The sequence below is a fragment of the Crotalus tigris genome, unplaced genomic scaffold (assembly GCF_016545835.1).
Source record: "Crotalus tigris isolate CLP2741 ecotype Arizona unplaced genomic scaffold, ASM1654583v1 scf7180000024391.5723578, whole genome shotgun sequence".
Lineage (NCBI taxonomy): Eukaryota > Metazoa > Chordata > Lepidosauria > Squamata > Viperidae > Crotalus > Crotalus tigris.
In genome coordinates this window covers 1125504-1149244 of record NW_024100561.1, presented here as the reverse complement: position 1 = coordinate 1149244, position 23741 = coordinate 1125504, and the positions used below count along the sequence as shown (strand labels likewise).

At 33.7% G+C, this 23741-nt stretch overlaps 1 protein-coding gene and 1 long non-coding RNA gene across 2 annotated transcripts in view; one reads left to right on the top strand and one right to left on the bottom strand.

Annotated features, from left to right (window-relative positions):
• The first annotated feature begins 1953 nt into the window (after positions 1 to 1953).
• LOC120301758 lies at positions 1954 to 15916 on the top strand. The gene is made up of 6 exons (XR_005555018.1): positions 1954 to 3844; positions 7514 to 7683; positions 9081 to 9177; positions 10493 to 10604; positions 13159 to 13248; positions 14034 to 15916. It is a non-coding gene; the product is annotated as an uncharacterized LOC120301758 (long non-coding RNA).
• A 2803-nt stretch (positions 15917 to 18719) lies between these two features.
• The window catches only part of GALNT12 (polypeptide N-acetylgalactosaminyltransferase 12), a 48511-nt gene continuing 43489 nt past the window's right edge, over positions 18720 to 23741 (bottom strand). The window contains exons 9-10 of the mRNA XM_039329327.1: positions 22975 to 23130; positions 18720 to 21396 (exon numbers count right to left, since the gene is read on the bottom strand). Of these exons, the coding sequence (XP_039185261.1) occupies positions 21259 to 21396; positions 22975 to 23130 (294 nt within the window). The 3' untranslated portion in view covers positions 18720 to 21258. The remainder of the gene's footprint in view (positions 21397 to 22974; positions 23131 to 23741) is intronic.

Genomic DNA, 23741 nt, shown 5'->3' with positions numbered 1-23741 from the left:
TAATTCTAACAATAATGCCCATCTTTGTCAAATATTAAAAAATTCTTCATGAACAAAGGTTATCAGCATGTATTTTCCAGAAAAATCTCTTTCTTTTATAGTTTGCCGCTATGCCTTTACAGACAATCTATCTCCAGCAATAAGACTTTGCAAGTGGATTATTAGTAATGAACCTCATTCTTTATTTATAATGGTGCTGCTTATGAATGCAAGTTGACTCACATTTTGATGTATTTCCAAAGATCTTTAAAGAGCATTATAAATGTATTCTTGCTTTAATATTATGCCATCATTTGACTGATAGCATTACAAATGTCTACGCATATAACAAACCCAACAAGGATTAGAAGATAAGCCATGGAAAATAATAAACTGTTTTCAACAAATAAGATTATTTTTTTTAAAAAAAAAAAAGTAGAGCTATACTAAGATAGCAAAAAAATATTAAATAAGAGAAAAATTGGAATATGATTAAACATTGAAGTGGAAAATTCAGTACATTACACACTATATATATGTACAGTATATATATATGTACAGTATATATATGTGTGTGTGTGTGTGTGTGTGTGTTGACAATGCTGACAACAACAAGGAATAGCAATGAACAAAACAGAACTTTTAGAACAAGAAACTGTGTTAAATTTAATCCCTTCAGACTAGTTTTTCAAGAAAAAACAAATCAGGAAGAACAGTTCTTTAGGCATGAGCAAAATTCTGCTAAGCTTTATTGTGAATCCCAGCCACACATTCTATATATCAATCGTATACAATCATGTACGAAAAAACTACTAACACAGTTTGTGAAATCCATAATTATGTAAGTGCTATTCTGCAAAGCACTTGAAGGCAGGACAAGAAGCAACGGATGGAAACTAATCAAGGAGAGAAGCAAAGAGCTGAGGTGGCGCAGCAGTTAGAGTGCAGTACTGCAGGCCACTTTAGCTGACTGTGTTCAGCAGGTCAGCGGTTCAAATCTCACCGGCTCAAGGTTGACTCAGCCTTCCATCCTTCCGGGGTAGGTAAAATGAGGACCCAGATTGTTGGGGGCAATGTAAATATATATATACATTGCTTACTGGTGTACACCGCTTAGAGAGTGCTTGCACTTAAAGCGGTATATAAGTCTCATAAATAAATAAATAAATAAATAAATCTAGAACTAAGGAGAAATTTCCTTAGTTAGAACAATTAATCAATGGAATAACTTGCCTCCAGGAGTTGGAGGTGTTCCAAAACTGGAGGTTTTTAAGAAGAGATCAGACAACCGTTTGTCTAAAAATGTATAGGGTTCCCTTGCTTGAGCAGGGAGTTGGACTAGAAGACCTCCAACAATTCTTCGAATTCTGTTATTCTGTTATTTATTGAGCACTTAGAACTAATCTTAGTTTTAATAACTCATTGTTAATTGTAATTCTTAATGTTGCTGGTAATCCTCAAGTTACTGTCACAATTGGGACTGGAATACCAGTGATTAAGCAGTAGTCATTAAGGAAAATGTCACATGACTGCGTCAATGTCCACAATCTCAGCACTCCCAGTTACTTCCCATAAAACTGTGGCTGTTAGTTTTATGTCTACTGATATTTAAAAAAAGAATAGCTTTGTCCTAAGGCATGGGTCTTCAAACTTGGCCTTTTATGACTTGTGGACCAACTCCCAGAATTGCTCAGCCAGCAAAAGGGCCATGTTTGAAGACCCCTGGCCTAAGATAACAAAAAGAAGCAAGTCTTGCTTTATCATCAGTTAAGTGTAATAATGTTGTAAATACAATTTAATATCCTAAGTCATCCAGTTACCCTATGGTAAGATATAATAAATAAATAAGTAAGTAAGTGTCCAAATAACATTGACATCTTTTAACTTGAAAACGTTTACACAGACATCTACTGATATATACTGTGTGTGTGTGTGTGTGTGTGTGTGTGTGTGTGTGTGTGTGTGTTACAATATTCTTCCAAAAATAAACCAAAACTGGGCATGACTATATTTGTTAATTTACTCTCATTTTTCCTGTCATGGAAAATCTACCATCCATCCTTTCTGATATATTCTTTGAAGAGTCCAATAAGTATAAAATACTTTGATAGATTAACTTCAATTTCTTTTTTTTTATACAAGTTTTATTAATTTTTCAAATGTTTACATCCAAGTACTTAGGAAGCAGCGTGGTGATAGGGTAGTCAATAATCCAATAACAAAACCATTCATGTATATCTCAGGTTGCATTAATAAAAGTTCCCTCTCTATTTCCCACAAATATTATATCATATTCATATTTATAGATTTCTAGCTGAAGCTCAATCAATCAATACATTTGTGAATAACATTTTGGTTATACATATCCATGTCCTGTTTTTAGGTTTTATTTAATTCCAATTAACATATTCCAATTTAGCCTTTTATCACCAATGTTTAAACTTCGGATAACCTTAATTTCTCTCATTTCATTATAAGATAATTAACGTAACTAAAATACACATATTATTCCAAAATTTACCTACTTCTTTATTTACAGATATATTCTGTTTCTCATCCTGGTAACTCCTCATTTAATAACAAAATATCTTTCATTGTTACAAATCTATTTCCATATAACAATTAAAGTTATAATCTAACAGTTAGTTTTAATTCCCATTATAAATCTAAATCTAAATCCTAAATATTAAAGCACTCATTGTCTCTAAAAAGGTGCTTAACCCATTAGGTGGATTTCTAAATCACATTTTTAAATTTAACTTTGGCTTTCTTTTTGTGCCAGGCCATGCCAGTGCCTCTAAAACCTCGGATGTGTCTCTCATCATTCCCACACCTGTTGTTTGAATCAAGGGAGAACATCTAGTTACCAGTCTTTCAAAAGAACTGACCTCTTTGTAGTTATTAGGCTGTTGCCCAATAATTCAAATCTCCATGTTTGGTTTGAAATGTTTATCATCGGTTCAGTCTGGTCCTCTTCTTCTTCTTGCAGTTCCATCTGAGTAAAATAAAAGGTCATATCTGGTGTTGTAATTGTTGTTTGGTTGTCTAAATTGTCTAAGTTCTCAATGTAGCATGTTTGTTGATCAATTCCTGTTGCTTTTGGAGTTACAGGTACTATAATTAAAGTCAGTGGTTGAATATCAGGGTTCTCAGTAGATTGTACATGTTGTATAAAATCCTCTTTGATGTTAAATTGTTCCTCTTCTGTTATTTTTTGGCTTGTAGGTTGATCGGTTTGAGTCTGGGGTTCAATTTATAGTTTTGTGAAAATATCATTGGCTTTCACTCCTGAATTCATTAACTCAGTAGCTTCAAGGATTTTTTCAAGGTAAGTTTATAATCAAGTTGTGGATAGGGTTCCTCCATTTCTATGGTGATTAGAGATAGTCCTTTAGTGGAGGCTATTTTTAGTGAGAGTCAGCCATTGTCTACCTCCACACTTTGTAAAAATAATTGTCACCACCCAGCTGTTTCCACTTCTTATCTTTTTTGATAATATGAAGGGCAAATCAAGGGAGCCAATAGGCACAATTTAAAAAAAAATTCAGTTGCTATGCCAGGTTTCACCACAAGATGTCCCCAGCAGATCACAAAATCTTTTCCCAAAAGCCGAATAGCCATTTATTATTTTAAAAAAAAAACAAATATTTTCCAAAGTTAATAATTAAGAAAGATGTTAAGTCTCTATAATAGGAAGTTATCCACAAAGCAAAGATCCAGTTATTTAGTTGTTAAGGTTAGTTGTTCTTTTCTTGTCTTTTGTTTCCAAGATTTAAGTTCCCAAGTATGCAAACGCTGCTGTATTGAGAGTGAGGAAGAAAATTTCAAGGAGCTTTCACAGGAAGGTGATTAGGGAAAGAAAAAGGTAAAGAAGGGTCTCACCCAAATCCTCCATGGTGCTTCGTTGTGCTTAGTTGTTATTTTGGCTTTCGGCTGGTGTGACTTGATGATCGGCCATGTTAATACCCGATCTTTTCTTCATCGGTCCTGAGGAGCTGCCTCGGATCAAACAGAAGGGCTGCCACCCTTCCGCAATCTAGTGAGGGTCCTCCCCAACAGTGGTCGCCCCTCCAGGGTGACTTTCGACCCTTTCCAGGGTCTTCTGATGAAGGGAAACCGAACGGCAGAGGGAAGGTTCTCTCCGCCTGTCCGAAGGCGTTGCGATCCGGATGCCGATTAACTTCAATTTGAAGTCCAAAGAAACAAGCAACATTGTTTTTAAAAACTTGGATTCATTTGTATTTCATTATTGGATGTAGTAACTCTTTATTCCATAAATTATAAATTTTCATAATTTCAATGTTTACAATATTTTTCAATTTTTGATATAATTTCAAATTTTTAGAAACAAACTCAGTTTAAAATAAGTGAGGCTTCTTTCAGACAGCTAAGATGCCTAATCCATATTCAAATCATTCTTAAGTTGATTATCTTGCCATTTATATGTACTGGGCAGAGAAAAGTCTGTAGTTGTTGAAAATCCTCAAAACATAAGTAGAAAGTAATCAATATAAAGTAACTATTCAGACTCTGGGTGAACACCAGGGTGAGCTAGAAGTCGTGCTGAAGCAGGACAGTATTTTAGCAGAGATCAGTGGCTGGATGCTGGATCCTAGCCAGCAAAAAATCTCTCTGCAAAAAGGAGAGATCATGACATAGCCCGTGCACACTCCAAGTGGCCATTCCTTGTGAGTAAATCTAAGAAATTGAGATTTTGCACTTATAAAGATAAAGAGAGATAAAAAGATAAATGGGATAAAGAGAGCGTTTGTTGTATTTTAAGAGGTGGAGATAAATTACTAAAATTGTTTGTATTTGTGATGAACATACTATTTTTCCTTGTAATTTTTAATAAAAACTATTAAAGATAGAAGGTAACTATTCTATACTCTGCCCATACTTTTTCATAGAACATTTTCCCACCTGCTTTTAAAGTAGAGGTTTTCCATAAACTTAAATGTTCAAGAGATTCAGCATCATGATCCCATCTACATTCCAGTAAAATCCAAGATGTCTCGCTTCATTTAATCAATAAATGAAAGAGCTCTAGTCACATCCATGATATGTCAAGTGCCAAGCTGTGCAGGTAGTACTTAAGTTACAACCAGTTGCTTAATCACCCCTAAAAGCTACTTATGGACCATTTTCAAAGTTAGAAAACACATGTACCTTGCAGTCCATAACTGCATTTTGGGCTCTTGGCAATTGGTCCACCTTTATGTCTGTTTGCAGCATTCCATGGTCACGTGACTGAAATTTGTGACATTTTTGCTGACTTTTGGCATTTAGGTCTGGTTTGGCAAAAAATGCACATTGGGGAAGAATGATTCACTTAATAATTGCAACATTAATGACCATTGCAAAAACTGTTGGAAAATTGGATCTAGTCACATGATGCATCGGCTTATGACCACAACAACTAAGGGGTCAATTACAATCATAAGTCAAGGACTATCTGTACTTGGATGGATATGCATTGTAGGAGGAGAGTTGTGTGGTTTAAGGGAACAAAAAATCATGAGGAATCTGGTAGCACCTTTTCCAACTAATACATTTTATTGAAAGGCATAATTTCACAAGCTGCAGCTCACTTCATCAGATGCTGTTTTCTCCTCCCCCATTTCCATTTCATCCCAATTTAATCTAGCCATTCTATGTTTCTCTACAGCTCCTGAAAGTTTAGGCTCTTTAATAAAATTTGATAATTGGAAAAGGTGCTACCAGACTCCTTCTGGGATAGGCATATATGGCTATTTTTTTAATGAAGAATAGAGGTGCATTCTCAAATCTGGAAAAAAAAATTGGTAGCCCCTCTACCCACTTCCCAAATAATATTTCCACCGAACCATTCTGTCTTTCTTTTTCCTTCTAACATTTTAAGACTTCCTTGTTTTCTTTGACTATATTCTTTGCAATTAAGCTTTTTTCCTTTACACTGTATGCAGTATTTTCTTTTCTCATATTTTGCAGCAATCAAATTTATACTTTTTCATAATTCCCAGTAGGGTAACTACATTTTTTTTACCAACAGAAGGAGCCTGGTAGCATCTTTTATTTCATTATAAAAGAATAAAAGCATACACTTTTGTGAACTGCAACTGATCAGATGCATATAAAATTGCTTATGCTTTAATGCAATAACTTATGCTTGATTTACAGTACAGTACCGTAGGCTAACATTACAATCCTCCTAGAATGATCATTCTGTAACACAATTCTCCCTATTCCAACCAGTTTGTAGAGATGTGGGTCTATACATATATACATATATTATTCATAGTATGTTTAGGTGTGTGTCATGTATGTGTTTCACTTTGAGAGCGGGCGACTAAATCTCATTTTTGATGTGTGCCATTGTGCCCACAGTATAAAAATGACAATAAAGGTTATCTTATCTTATCTCATCTCTTCTTATATGCCCACTTTCTATTCTCATTGTTCTGGGAAATTAAATATATTTTAACATTTTCTCATATAGAACCCATGCATTTTCATACTTTTTTTTCACTGCAGTTATTCTATTGTTATTCCGGTTTCATTTGCTTCATACTCTTTCTATGTCCTTTTCTTCCCAAGATCTACACTTAACTAAATGAAAAATTACCTCTCATCACTTCTATATCCATCTCTAAGTCTTACAGCTCTCACTATAAACAAGTAATAATGGTTTCAGATCTTTATTCATTCCTTTCCCATGTGTAGGTAATGGGAACACCATTCTTATTCATTCTTGGATCTTCAAATTGCTCAATCACTTTTTCCATTCAAAGTTATAACAGCACTGAAAAAGGTTACTTATGATCATTTTTCACATTTATGACTGTTGCAGCATCCTCGGCAACTGATTCATATTTATGATGGTTGCAGTGTCCCAGGAACATATAATCATCTTTTGTGATCTTCTAAGCAAAGGCAATGGGGAAGCCCAGTTTCACTTAACAACCGTGTTACTAACTTAACAACTGCACTGATTGACTTAACAACTGTGGCAAGAAAGGTTGTAAAATGAGGCAAAACTTACTTAACAAATATCTCACCTGTCAATAAATTTCATGCTGTGTCCATATACAGTTATGCAATGTATTATTAAATGTCTTTTTCATGATCTCTTTCATATTATCTCCTAGTTTCTATGTCCTACTAAGCCAGTAACTAAACCTAAGCACAAGTAATTGAAATAATCACACATTCCTTTCTTCTTAATCTTTCTCATTATTTCACTTTCCTTGCCCTGTAGTTTGTGCTGTCAGCCAAGAATTCTGTCTTCTCTATTCTGTAAAATGCAATGCTATTAATTCTGCTATCACATCAGTGACTAATCACAAAATCAAAACATTACTAAATTAATTGTCAGGTGCCATGCATCACTCTTTTCATTACTAGTTATTCTCAGATTCTTTGCAGAACTGACTTTAATCAGTGTACTCAGTATTTTAGACAGTAGGAAAACAGTTGTTTGAAAATGATTCTACTTTGTTCTAACACAGACTTTTCAAACTTATTGTTAATAAAATTGTTACTAATAATTTTCTAGTATCTCAGATTCCACAAGGTTGAAGTGTACAGGGAGTTCTTCAGTTTTATTGTTGATGATGAATATCCTTAAATATGTCCCTGTTGGCCAAGGAATTTCAGTTGACAAGGTCCAGGAGAAGAGCGTTCTCTGTCGCAACATCTGCTGTCTGGAACACTATAACCCCAAAGGTAAGATTTGCTTCACCCTTTTGGCCTTCCTTAAAGGCCTTAAAACTTGACTCTGGAGCCCGGATGGGGGCTTGTCATCCTGGAGGTAGTTACTGGATTAAAAGATCCCATCTCCACTCTATTGTACACCCCTGCCATCTGAGCTATTTTTTGTTAACTGTAATGAATTTATTATTTTACAGTTTTAATCCTTTATAATATCATTTTATTGTAAACTGCGCATAGTCACAAGATTGGTGGTGAATACATTTAATAAATAAAATAATATATGTATAAATATATTTTAATTACTTGACTCCCAGAGATTTTAAACCGAGATTGTTTTTTGTCTCTCTCCACTGTCTAATGTGTGCTAAACTGCTAAATTCTCTTCAGAAGATAAGAGGTTATTTTAGGAAGATCTAAAGGATAATTGGAGGACATAGAAATGGAGCTTTCTGAGGGACATAGAAATGGAGCTTTCTGATAGTCACAACAAACGTAATAGAATCGAGTTCCCCAACCTTTCCGACTTTGTGGCCCAGCGGGGGGGGAGAGGGGATGGTTCTGTGCGAGTGGATGGCAAGCATGCCTGTGCACAGCTCTATTTACATGAGTGGCATGCACACATGTCTGCCGCTCATGCAAATGGAGTGTGTATGCACCTGCTAACCCGCTCACACCATTTCTGCGGCCCGGTTACAAACACCTCAAAGCTCATTAATGGACTGTGGCCCAGAGTTGGGGATCCCTGCAATAGAAATGATCAAATGGGTCAAAAAAATTGGTTAACATATACTTATGGGAAAAATCTGGTTGAAAGGATTTAAATTTATATTATGTTTTAAACGTAAAGAGAATTTTTATAAAATGTATACAATAAAAATGAATTTTTATAAAAGATCACATTTTTAAAATAAAACATATTTTATAAAATGGAATCTTATCACAGTCATTCCAACATTATTACATTATAAAAATTTTATGTTTTAAATAGTAAAATACCATCTTTAACATCTGTTCCCAGTAGCCTTAATTTGCTGTATCACCAAGAAAATACTGATGAAACACAGAAAGAAATTCTCTTCATGTTGAAATTAATACAAAAAACAATTACTTTAGCTTGTGAGTAGGTTAAAAATAATACAAAGGAGATAAAAGAACAATTTTCTAATTTAAATCTACAAACTCAGAAAACAATTACAGAGATAAAAAATTATGTTTAATGGACATGTTAAAGAAGCCAAAGAAATTAGATAGAAATGTATGTATTAATTCAGAAGATTTTAATAGACTAAAGTACAATTGAAAACAAAGGCTTTCGTTTTGGGACTAGTGAACAAGCAATTATAAAAATAGCATAGAACTTCATTTTTATACATGTCAATTGAAACAAGATTATTATTATATTATATAAGGTGGAAAGGCTGAACACTACCCAAAATGGAAGAATATTGATGAAGATGAAAGAACTTGCAAAGATGGCTAAATTAACTTTTTTTAATTAGAGAAAAGGTAACATCTATTTTTATGACAGGAAACTACTTGTAGAATTTTTGCATGAAACAGAAAAAAATGAATTTATGACTTGTGGTTTCGATTATTACAAAAAAATGAATAATTTTTGCATAAAATTGAATAACAAAAAAGGTGTGTTTTATTTGTGAAGATAGAGTAAGACAATTTTGTAATCATTTGTGTTTGATGCAAAGGAGATTGGAAGCTTTCTATTTCTTTTTTTATCCTGTCTGCACTTTTATTTTTTTCTTCTTTCTTTGTTCTATTTATTTTGTATTAGTTGTTATGTTCTCTTAAGATTTTTATAATAATGCATGCTTAAGTACTTATTATATACTGTATATGTTTTGTACATCTCATAATCTTCATCACTATTTGAATAGTATGATCAAACCAATATAATAAAGAATAAAATATTCAAGAAGATGGGCATTTATTAGCCTGTAATATATATATATATATATATATATATATATATATATATATATATATATATATATATATATATATATATATGTATATTATCCTTTACCCACCAAACTGAACAAGGCTTTTTTTTCTGAAAATACAGCAGCAGCTATAATTAATAATTACCTTGAGTTAGGCTGTATTACAATAAATAGTGCATTCCTGCAAATTAGATTTATGATGAGTCAAGAAAGGATTCAGCAACTATTAATGGTTGCTTTTATTTCATTATTTTGTTGCTGTAATTGAAAATATGTCTAGAGAAATAATTTCAAAATTGATTGGGAAAGACATTTCTCTATCTGACAGAATCCAAAATCTGTTTGCTTACCTATGCAGGATATAAATAAAGTCAGTGTTGTTTTTATTTATACTATGCATGCCATTCTGAAATAAGAAAATTACACACACACACACAGAGAGAGAGAGAGAGAGAGAGAGAGATTTGCATACCTCTTATGTATAATATTTCATCTGAGTTTCTCTGCAGTACTAAAAAAAATCAGCTGTTAACCCTTATTCTCATACAATATACTATAAATTATCCATTACCCACTCTATGGAAACAATGGCTGTACCTACATATATCATCACTAAGCCAAGATTTCTTTCGGCCAGAGTTTGTTGAACGAATTGGGCTCAGTAATGCAGTTGTGGAAAATTAAAACAGCTTTTTTGGCCAATATTTGTTTTCCTTAGTCTCTATCACCAAATATTGTATATCTAACAGCAGTAAATAACTATTTTTCTATGCATTTGTTGGAACTCTATGTTTACATAGTTACATTTTTTGCCTCTGTGCTTATGAGGTGGATTTTTTTTTTTTGCATGATTGTCTTTACAGTATGTACAAAAATATTGCTGGCAGGGAAAACATGGTGAAAAAAGGAAGATTTGAATTTGAAGAGCAACGTACCGTGGTCTTGGCACCTCAGTGGCTAAGAAGAGGAACTTAGGTAGGACACAAAACAACTCAGCATAAATCAAGACTCTGGCTACTGCAAACTTTGGTTAAAGCAATCCCAAATTTAGAAGCCATCTTTTAATGATTTCAAATTGAGATTTGTTCCCTAGGATGGATTTAGGTGCCCCAAGAATCCAAATCATACCTAATATTAAATGCAACTTTTATTTTTTATAAATGCAGTATTTACATAAATATCCTCTATTAAAATATAAATCAATATTCATCATTATTAAAAACTGGATTTGTTTTTATATGTACATTTGGCCCATAGATGTATTAATTTAGTACCAAGCTACTATTCTCTGGCTAATTATCTTCTCCAGTTTCCATGGCCTATTGTATTCTGCCAAGAGCACTGGCTCTAAGACACTGCCAAAGTGTACAACTAGGGAGCAGGTGTCTTGATAAATGCCAACTTCCTTATGCTCCCAGCGGATGCATAGATGCACCTGCTGATTACAATTTCAACTATTGCATCAAGTAAGCACTTGTGATGATATATAGGAAAACCTGCTTTTTAAAAAATTAATTACAGTCTCACTCCTGCTTGCCTTTGGTTTCTATCTTCAATCTACCTGCATATCCCAATGGCTTGGCTTCAGAGCACCTTTAAAACCTGGAATGTTTCACCTGAATCTTTCCTGAGAATTTACTGGCAGGCAGTTACATAGATGAGCAGCATCAATTTATGTATGCACTTTAATTTGTAACAATATTATATACTGCTTACTATAGTACTATAGTATTATATATGGGTTTATATAATATACACATTTAGAGTAACGATCAAGGCACCAGGCTAGAAAACAGGTGATTGTGAGTTCAAGTCCTACCTTAGCTATGAAAGCTAGCTGGGTGACTTTGGGCCAGTCACTCTCTTTCAGCTCTCTCACAGAATTGTTGTTATGGGAAAAATAGAGGGAGGAAGGGGTGTTGGATATGTGCATTGTCTTGACTTATTTGTAAAAATAATAGAGATGGGATATAAATAAATAAATTAAAATTTTCAATAATTTTTTTAAAGTGACCTCTATACTTCAAAGATAAATAAGTACTGTGACAATGTATAGAATATGGAAGTATTTTGAAGTTGGAAAGGGAAAATCCCCTTCGAAATCTTCCAAATAGTATATGCTATTGGATTTTAATCTTATGGCATAGAGCTCCCTACTTCAGTCCTCATCCAGAATTATTGCAATATATATAATAATAAGAAGGAAAGGGCCTGGTGAGTGAGAAGATTAAGTGTCTTTTCTCTGCCTTTCTCTTCAAATTTCTATATAAGGTGCAAGTAATTTTTTTTAACTTTACTTTTCACTCGCATTCTTCGCTGTAGAAAAAGTTCAACTCCTACCATAACCTTGCCAACCATTGAGTACTGTCATGCAATGTTTCAGATAGAAGTTATTTTTAAAATAAAAAATAAAAAAAACAATGAAAGTCGTGAGATTTCATGTTAAGGGAAAGATGCTTTATAATGTTTCTGTCATTTAAATAAATAATAATATAAGATGCTCTTATTCTGAAGGTCAGTGGATGCCATCTAGTGGTGCTGCTGAGCTCCATAATGTCATACACTCTCTTAGAGATTTAGATTTGCTTTCTCTCCCCCCCCCCCCCAGCCTACTCCAGTTGTGGAAAATGAAATAAGTTTGCCGTATGTAACATGGAAACTATTCTATTTACTAGTAATTTATCTCTGGAGATTTACAAATGTTGTTAACATTCACATGAAAATTGCCTTGGTATGATTAAGGCTGTTGATTTTTTTTTCTTTTTTACTTCTTTGTAGCTCTGGATGAATGAAAGAGAGAAAAATATTCTTCCTGCCCAGTCTAAAAACTATCTGTTATTGCTAATTAAGCTATAATAGTCCATTTATTTTGAAGGTCTAATCTTCTAATCTTGTCTGTGAGATCAGAGGGTACTTTATTTATTTATTTATTAAATTTCTACAGTGACCCAAGTCAACCAATTGTCACTGGTGGCTTACAATTCTAAAATTATAAAACAATTACAAAACATTAAAGCAATAAAAGCATCCCCCCCCAAAAAAAATGCAAACAGCAGCTGTGATGGTTAAACAATTAACACAGTATTGATGTTACAAGTGTCATGTAACTGGCACCATTTATTACCCTTGCAACTACATATAATTCACTACTCTTTTATTCCCTTGCTAACAACCTCAAACTCCAGTATTACAATGCTCTAAATTATTAGGAATGTCTGCAGAAGAATTTCCAGTACTGTGTTGCTTTCACTTATTTTTTTTTTTCACCCTTTAGTGTTCTTATGAGTCCTATAATCTCAGCAGATTTTCTCATGGGCAATAATATTGACAGTCCTTGTCCTACTTTACTAGTGGATGTAATTATCTGGAGAGATGACATAATAAATAAATAAATAAATAAGAAATCTAACATATTTCCATATTAGTACATTTGATGTTAGAAGGAAATATATCTTACTAGGTGTATTTTGCTGATAAGAATTCTAGCATTGAGGGCCCTCCATTTTATTTTCACTCTTTTCTTTCCTAGACATGCTACTGGAACATAACTCTGCTGAGGCAATCTTCTCCTTGATGGGGAAAAAAAGTCTCAAGTCCAAGGCATTCATTAAGTAGTCAGGTAGGAGAACTATATTGTCAACCATAGTTACTTTCTGAGGAAATCTCACCACAGAATATTTAGTCATAATTAATATTAAAAGAATCCTTAAAGTATCAAATATATTATTACAACCAAACATCAGTAATAAGAAATCCTTTAAAACTCTAATAGTATTTAACTTCATTCCATACATGGAAATTAATCTATTGATCAGTCCATTAAAACAGCAGCATGGTAGAATGCATATTACTTACATATTTTCTGGAAATAGAGTAAAATGAAGAAAAAAAAGACTATGTGCTTTTACATTAACCAAATAAGAAGATTAACATTGTACAAGTCTCTCTGGAAGTGTTTTAAAATATTTAAAGATATGAATCAAATAGATATGAAATGGTGATTAAAATGTTTAAAAACCGTTTTATTTTAAATTTGAAAGACTAATTGTTCCTGTTATTTTACTAGTTCTTTAAGAATGGGACAGTGGTGTCAACGCCCACATTTTTTTATAAGAATACCTGATACACTTTTACACTATGCAATCTGTAATAAAAAGGTCGAGTTTTGTAATTTTTTGGAAGAAATTTCAAGTTATGGTTTGCAAATATTTAGTTAAAATGGATTTATCAGAAGTATTTTTACTTTCTTATTTTAGACTTCTCAAAGCAATTCACAATAACAGAATCATACAGTTAAAAACAGAATAAAAATATTCTGTTTGAGGACAGTAGTGCAGTATATATTAATCTTCAGGGAAAATCAATATAAAAAGCTTAAATACCTTTTTTATGCTATTCCACCAGGCAGAGTCCCCACAGAAAAGGTCTTTCTCTGCATCACCTCTAGCTGACAAGCAGCAAGCTGTGGCATGGAGATCAGAAGTATCCTGGGACTGCAGCTGTCTAGGCAAATTTTATAGATGTAGCTGTAGTCATTGGCAAACAGGTTTTGAATTTGTCATAGCTTTATGTAGTAATTGCAGCACATTAAATATAGTTGAGTGGACATTTTTTTTCCTTTCAGGTTCAGCTCACCTCCCAGTGATTACATGGGTATATCTGTGCAATCTTGTTGTCTAACAATGTGGAAGAGATCTACCATTGCCTTCTTTCTGAATGTTTTCTTCTCCAGTCTGGTCTACATTGCTGGAATTTCCTAATGATCTCCTGTCCAATATGGCCAAGGAAGACTACTGTTGTGACAGCAACCTAGCAACCATAAATATTATACATGCACATTATGACATTATAGGCAGTATCTTAGGCCCAAACCAGACCCAAGAACAGCCTTATATAGAGCACATTGTGTGAGTCCATCCTGAGGTTAGCAATGTATGATTCACTGTGGCCAACTTGTCTTGTCTAGAATGAGCACAATTGAAGAATTAGCCTCAAATGGTGCGAAGTGTTTCTAAGCTACATATGTCATCTGTACCAGCTTTGCAAAAAGTTCTTTTGGCTGCATGTGGGCCAAAAAGAGCTTGGAGGGAGTTCCATACTTTCCCCATTCCCATGGTGAGGATGACATTTTAGCTCACAGGTGTGGTGGTGTTTTTTTTTTGTTTTTTTTTTTTAAGTGTAGCCTCTTATCAGCAGAGGGAGCCATAACACTAAAAAATGTCTCCTATCTGTTGATGGGGAGGAAATTGATAGAGAGAGATTTTGCTACCAATACAAAGCCATTAAAATGAGACAAAATGTTAAAATAAAAACAATACAGGAACATGTAATATTTAGGAAAAAAAATGAAAAGTGGCCCTGCTCTTGTTTGATCTGTGGCTATTGGCATGGTCCAGGGTTGCAGAAAACACCAGATTGTGAAATAAGTAAATAAATAAATAAATGGGTAAACTAGATGCAACTCCATCTGGAGCTAGCAATTCCCCTAGGTTCTGAGTCTAGTGTTGTGATTCAGTGAGTTGACTACTGGACAATTGAAGTCCACAATATATCCACAAAATAGGAGGGAAAAGATTGCTATTCATAATGTGATTAAAAATACACTTTTATTTCACTTTCGCTTTCTATAGTACATCTCAAGTTTCATCCTAAATTCTTTAGATAGTGCCATCTGAAAAACTGTGAGAAATGACCATTACCACTACCACCATCCCAAGAGTAAACCTCCCAAATGAGTTCAGGTCTTCCCAAAGTACATGGTTCATTTCTGCAAAAATGAATATGTACAGACAATAGATCCACTTCTGTTTGCAAGGATACTAATGCTTGCTTGTGGGAATAGTCAGTGTAGTACAAGAGCAATTCAGAAATAAACCTCTGTTTGGTTATCAGTGACAGACACTCGCAGATACATAACATTTATTATACACATTAGAAGACTACAACATTATATTTTGAAATAATCGCCATTCAAATTGAGGGTCTTGTCATAACGTCTTACAAGGTTTGAAATTCCTTAGTAGTAGTCAATCGGCGCCAAATGTGGGCTATGGGGGGGATGATCAAAAACATCCCAACAGAACTGCTTCAAAAGTTCTTAGGCATGTCTAGTGGTATGCAGGCAAGCATTATTGTGAACAACATCACACCAGAAGTGGTACCATAGAAAATCCCGCCAAATGTGAAGATGCAAAGGAGTTCTGCTAGTGAAGTTCATGGAGTGTGGTTCGACCATCAGTTCAGAAGTCTACTGTGAAACATTATGAAAACTCAGACGAGCCATCCATAACAAGCGTCGGGGCATGCTGACTTCGGTGTGGTGTTGGTTCACGATAATGCCCGCTCGCACACCGCTAGACGCACCCAAGAACTTTTGAAGCAGTTCTGAAGGGATATTTTTGATCACACACACTCCATAGCCCATGTAGTATTTCTGACTTTATAAGCATTAAAACAATTAACAAATTACCAGCATGTAGCAGAGAAAGTACAAAGAATATAAAGAATAGTTAAAGGTTTTAATTTTTTAATATTTAATATTTTACATTTTTATTCCTATGTCATTGACATTAATGTCCTAGACTGGAGTTTTAGTTTTGTCCATGCAAAGATATACTCTAACAAAATTGGTATTATGTATAATTCCATTAATTTCCACTTTCTGAAAGTCACACTTTCTCCTATTAGTCTTCAGAGATTCTTAAGATTTCATGGATCAAATCCTAACAGCTATCTAAATGCAAATACAATGTAAATATTGCATTATAACTAACTGTTATATTGAATTTAAAGTAATGTGAGAGAAAAGAGTCACATTATCAGAATACGACAGCTGTCAAAAAGAAGAAGACTAGAGATGATTAATTTTAAAAAGCACTTGGAAATATGATCTTTAAAACAAATATTTTACTGCATTGTTTTAATCTCATTAGCCTATGGTTCTTATAAGCAGTATTCGCATGTGATTCTGTAAATCTTGAAGAACATATATATCTCAAGGCATCACAAAACACAGTAATATTTATGAAATTACTGCTAGAAATCATATTAGTAAATGGTCTCAGGACTCACATAAAAACAACAATTACAAAGCTGCAATTGACAAAATCTCTCAAGGCTATTAAATAGAGTAAGAAAATGCAAATATTAAGACAAATAGAAAAAAATGATATCCAAGTATTCTATAATTTCAGTGTACATATTCTGTTGATGGTTCTAATTTATTGATCTCTCACTTTGTGTCAAAATTAAACATACCACTTGCCTATATACAAATAGCAATGGTCAGTTTTTGGTATTACAAATTATCATCAGTGAACCCTCATTATACCAACATCTCCCTTCACAAGGCCAAAGATATTAATCTTTCCATGTTTTCAATTTCGTATGCATTTCCTTGCTTCTGTAATTGTCAAATATGCTTTAAGCTCTTATTGCTTCTGTTTTGCTTTATTCAATACAGACCAAGGACTGATAATTATAATGCTAGCTAGGCACTAAGACATTGAAAAATAACTTTAATTATATTATTTTCTTATAAAAAACAATGCTGTTTATTAACTCATTTGCATCAACTGGCTGGAAAAATGAATTTCAGTAATGTAGAAGTTCTTAGTCCACAAATAGCCCAGTTTGGTCCAGATCATTCTGGAGGTTTCCAATTTTCAGAGGGAAACAAGAAAATCTCTCTTTCTATAGGAGACTGCACTGGATTCATGGAGGCCAGTTTGCTTCCGGGTACATTCAGGGTTATCATCTTTAAAGCCCTACGTGGCTTGAGGCCAGGCTATTTGAAGGACCACTTCTCCTATTACATCCACCTGGTCCACCAGGACAGGAAGTCATGGTATGTTGTGGGGCCCATCTATTTGGGTTCTACACCTGATGGGACCATGAAAAAGTGATTTCTTGGTGGTGGCCCCTTCTCTTTAGAACATCATCCTCCCTGACACATAATTGCCCCCACACTATTGCCCCTTTTTCTGAAAGGCCCTCAAGAGATGGTTTTATCAGTGGGCCTGGGGACCACAAATGGAGAGGGAGCCGACCGTGTGGTTGATTTGATTGTATTGCTTCTAGGGGTGAGTGGGGCAGGATGGGTTTATGGATTTTTATGTTGTGAATTTTTCATGTTGTAAGCTGCCCGAAGTCACCTATGTATGAGTTGGGTGGCCATATAAATTTGTTAAATAAATGAATACTATAAAAAAACACAAAAGTCCACATTTTGCTTTTTAACACATTGGATTGAATTGTAAATGGATGAATTATGTCAAATTAGATAGAAGCCAGGACGTGAGGTTTCAAACAAAGATCTTTTAAAATATGGTCCCCTGTTTTTGGGCCCATTTCCTAAAATGTGCAACAAACCAGAGTATTTAAAAACACATCAGAAACAAAGCTTCTTGGAACTTTAGAGTTAAAATACAGTGGATTCAGAACTGGATCAAATCCCATTCCCTCTTATGATCTGGATGTTGGCTAAATGCAATTCATCTCCTTATAGGAATATGAAGTCACATCTCTTTTTCCAACCACATATCTAAGGGAGTGTGGTGTTTCATCTTCACTAGCATAAAACTTTACAGTACATTTTCTATTTACTTCAGGAATAATGAGGTAACAAATTGCAGATAATGGTTTATGTTAACATATATTATGACAAATAGTCCAGCCCTAAATAGAACTGAACAAGGCGAGATGACTGAACTTAAGAATGCAATTCTATTGATAATTTGCACATTAAACAAAATTATTTCCAATTCACGTTAAGCTACTGTTTTATCCACAGATGCATGCACAAAATGCCATTTAAATGCCAACACCACAAATATAAAACTACTTTAAAGAGCACTATTTTATTTTAGCACACAGACATGTAAAAAATAATCTGGGGAAGAAAGCTGAATGCTAGGCAGTGCTGCTGACACAATATCAGCATATTGCCCCCAACAATATGGGTCATTTTATCAACCTCTTAAGGATGGAAGATTGAGTGAACCTTCAGTCCTGTCAGGATTGAACTCTAGGCTGTGGGCAGAGTTTGCCTGCAAATACTGCATTTTAATCTCCTTCTCCTTCTTTTTCCACTTTTTCTTCCTCTTCCTCCCTACTATATTTTATTCTATTTTATCTCACTTAATTGTATCTTATCTCATTTTATTGTATTTTACTGTGGCCAATGCTCATGTTTGATATGGCTAATTGACTGACCAAACTTTGAAAAAGAACATGATTTGCTTGCTTAAGGGTATTTCAAAATTGCTCCAAAATTTAAATAAAACTTTAAAGTATAATGAACATTAAGAAGATACAACACTGGTGGCATCATATTTATATAAAAGAGTCCCAGTATCTCTCCTTTGCAAACTGTCTCCAAAAGGCAGATGTTGCATTAGAGAAGAGAGGAAGGAAAGCATTTCTCAGACATGAAATCCCTGTCCCATACCTATACTTGCAGGATTCCAGACTACTTTGTGATGAAAACACTCATGGATCTTTTAAAGAGCTATTTCTTCCAAAAAAGCATGCAAGTTGGCACCATGATTGGTATAATTCAAATTACCAGCTTCCAGATATTCCTGTGAATGGCTAAAGTAAATCCCAGCAAAATCAGGATGTCCGTATTTTCAATGTCAGTACAAAATACATCAGCAAAATTGGGAAACAAGAGCTTGTCAGGGTATGAGAATAAGGTTCTGAAGCCAAATGAAGTAGCTTAATACAAAATTCAAAGCATCCAAAGGGCATATTCAGAAGTCCACTGGTGTGACTAGCACTTCTCAAAAACATTTATTTACATCTTCTGAAAAAAAACACCATGCTGGTAGATGCATTTGACTTAGTGCTTTGAAGAGGGAGTTATTTATTTATATTTCCTATTTCTAAACCGCCCATCTCTCTCAGATGCTTTGCAAAATGCATACTTTGTACTGTCTTATTTCTTCAGTTACTTTAATCAAACCATTGAGTTGGTGTCCATAATAACAAATTAAGAGTTTTGCTTCTCCAACATCATTGTTGGAATCTGATATTCAAACATTTTTAGGGTTGGGATTGTGCCTGACGAGGTATGAGGTATTTTGATTCAAATGTAAACTTCCCAAATTTGCACATGTTGAGCTCTCCACAAACCATCCAAATCTGTCATCTTTTGCATCTTACTCTCTCTTCTAAAGATAATTGGAATAATTTTTATTCTATTATCTTCATTTTGTCCAAATCCCGAACTGTCATATATATATTCATTACTAACCAAGCTTTTAATAGTCCACCTTCCCCTTCCAAATTCAGGCAAATGTCATTTCCTCACACTGTTTCATCTTCACATAAGTTAGGATAGGCTCAGTCAACATAATGGTAGTTGCCACGCTACACGCTTTATTTTGTATTCTGTATAAGCATTTGTCATACCACGTAAAAACCCCTTTGCACCTTTTCCTAGCTATGCATAAACTTTTATATAGTTATAAAATTATGGATTCAGTCAAAGAATGTTTCTTTGATTATGACTATTAGATCTCTGATACAAAAATCCTAGATTACTAGATAGTAGCAAAGACAATCATATTTGATGCAGGGTGTCTACTTTTGAATTTGTTTTGTTATCTAGGAGGTACCATGGCATGATTATACAAGGTTCCTGTGTAATATCGTCCCTGAAATCTGTTTCTGCCGATTTTATTTTTATTTTTTTGGTCCTGCTACAATGATTCTGCATGCCAACATTCTTTTTAGAAATTGACACCCAGTTAAAAATGGGGGAGAAATTTCATTATCTGTGGCCATTATCTGAATCAGCCAAACATATCTTATACCTTAGCTCAACATACATTAATCTGGAAAATGGTGTTTTTTTTAAAGGAAAAATTTTCCAATATTTTTAATGTAATTCTTAGACAAAAGTACATTAAAAATTCTTACATTGGGGTAGTCATATATTAAAATATAAAGGAAAATGGTGTACACGTTTAATTTATATGGATGTTTTTAACTGGCAGACTAATTTGGAAATTGGAGATAAGATTGATTTTATGAAGGAATGTTTTTGAAAGTGAGCTGAACCAGAGACAGAGTGATTCAGTCATCCTTACTTCCAATTCATTTATTGTTTAATTTAAAAGATTTAGAGCCACATTGTGCCCTATTATATCATAATAGATTGAGTTCACATATAATTCTACTATAATGATCTACTGTATCCTTAGAATCAATAGTGATTCTTCACATGCAGTTCCAGTGTACTAGATATATGAAAAAAAAAATATGGTTATTTATATTATAATAATTTCACAGTAAAATTTGTTATTTTATTTTTCTTTTAATGTCTTAGTCACATTAAAGTTGAACATATTAGGAAAAAATAAATATTTAAATTATCAAATTTAAGTGCCGCCACCTGCATTATCAAGTCTCTAAGTTATTGCTAAAATATATAAAAAATTTGGTAAATCATATAGCTGCCAAAAGTAAATTTCCAACGCAGAAAAGTCCACATATGAATTTCAATGCCTGCCTGTGTTGCAGAATAAGTTGAAAATAATACAGTTCTCCGTGTACAAATGATTAAACATTTGCTTGCTTCAGATCCAGACATTATCTTGATCAACCATAAAATTAGATTTCTGTATCAACTCCTCCCTATAAAAAACCATTTCTGGTATGCTGAATTGGAACATGGCCGTAACAAAGGTGCTGGATATCCATTTTCTACATCAGATTCAGCTTGTAGACACTTCTGGGTCTGCTTATGTATTAAAACTCCATCCTACAAAACAATAAATATTTTTTTATAATGTCTGGTAAAGACACAGTAACCATAGTAAGAGTTGAAATTCATATTTTAAACTTTATTAACTTCATGAAAAGATAAGTGACAAAGAACAAAATAATTTATTATTCACATTAACAAAATCTGTTGTGGGTTCATGCTCACTGATGTAGATACTTTGATTTACTATTAAATTAACATAATGTTAATTCGATTTTTATAAAGAGTTGTAAGTAGATAATAGTGATTTGGATCAACAGGTATCTGTAGATAACAATGACACCATCATACAAGAGAATCATATAGGTCAGCATCAGCTAGAATTAAACTGTCCAAGGAAGATCCTATATGCAGGAAATCTGCTCTGTGTATCCTGTTGTATACATAGACCTCATTTTTATATGTGAATGTGCAGAGTGCAGGGGGATTCTACTGTATCTTCCAAAGGTTCAACCAGAGGTATCCCCAGGATCTAATGCTTTCATCAAAATGATAAAAGCAAAGTCATGCCTTAAGTTCTGCCCTTTTCATACATGCAGGTAAGTTCAGAACACATGTACAAAAAAGAGAACTTCTGTCACAATAGCATAATATTATTGTCATTTGCCCTCAACCCTTGGCTGATGCCTCTGGTCCCATATCCCATGCAATATTATATTGCTGGACAAGACGGGCTGCACATACATTTAATCAGTCAATCAATAAATAAATACTGATCTACTTATAAAGAACTAACATTCTTTGATCATGAAATGCAATTTCTCCTAAAGGAAACAGCCATTAACACTATTCCTTTTTTATTATGCATCTCAGAGAGTGTTTAGCAGTAAGTTACAATAACCTTATGTTTGGAGATGCAATTCAGAGGTATGAACATTCACTCATTTGGTTAAGTGCTACATTTTGCAATATTTTTGCCTGAAATGTATAAAACTGTCAATATAAGATCACAGTGACTGCAGGTTGTCAAAACTGCACATGCCTTTCTTGGTTAGATCCTGAAAATATGGAATTTATCAAAGCATCAAGAGTTGCTTAGAGTAATTAAAGTAAGAATTATACTGTGGCCAGTTGGAAGGGGGATTGTCAATATCTGAAGTAGGACATTTGGAAACAGGCAAAAAAGCAAATTTTCAAGCAATTTAACATTTAATCTTTTTTTTTTAAAAAAAGCAGCTGCTTATATATTTATCTTCCTCTTTTTCCTTTTCCTTTAAAAAGTCATTATTACATATAATGCTAGAAATGGCTAGCCCACAAATTTAATCTATATGGTTTAGTAACAACCTTGTTATTTCTCATTGCTATTGCTGTTATTATTATTTTAAAAAGTTTAATAAAGGAAAACAAAAGTAGTATTTTTAAAAACAGAAATGTCCGTTCTGCTTTTTGAAGTAGAAATATCAATGGTCACAGGAAAGATAGGAAAAGAGGATGAAAGACTATACAGCATTGAAGCACCCACCTAAAATGGCAGAAGTACCATTTTAGTATAAATAAAAAGTATCATTCAGTACAAACCTCTAATACATTAATAGCAACTTAATTTTTGTTAACAAATTTGACTATTCTTACCTCTCTAAGAATAAATTTCTGATTTTCAGGAATATTTTGGATACTATTTTCACACAAGTACATTTTCAAAAAATCAGTTCCTGGATCAACAGCTGCACAGACTTCTGGTTGACGGGTATTATAACGTATTTCATTGTGGGAGGTGTATTCAAAAAACTGTTATTCCCAAAATAAAAGAGTAAATACATCTCTATTAAACTTCAGCTATGTATTTCTATGATCAAAAGCATTGTGAACAGAAGAACAGTAAAAATATAAAAAAACACTTCCAGCCCAAATCTGAAATTCTTTAGATAATAATTACAATGATATTTATCTACTTACTTGGAAATTTTATATGGCCATCTATATTATATAAAACAATCCTTGGTGACTAACAAAATTACAAATATTGAAAACATGAGATTCAAACTTCAACAAAGGATCAGCATCACAACACTACTCTCTCCAAAATTACAAAAAAAAGCTAGGCTCACTTCTCATCCTTTGGGAACAGAAAGTCTTAATGGCCTTTTGGTAGGCCATTTCTTGCCTATCCTATGGCAAGACATCTGTGCCATAGGATAAGCAGTGCAAGAGAAAAGGCTTATTTCCTGGGTCCCACCAGATGACAACACTAAACAGAAAGGACTGGAGCAAGCCTACTTTATCCAATCTAGTGGGATAGATGAATGTCCTCAGAAAGAGGTAATCCCACAAATAACCTGGCCTTGAACCATACAGTCATTGCAGATTGAGCAGTAGTGATGTAACACAGATGAATCGTG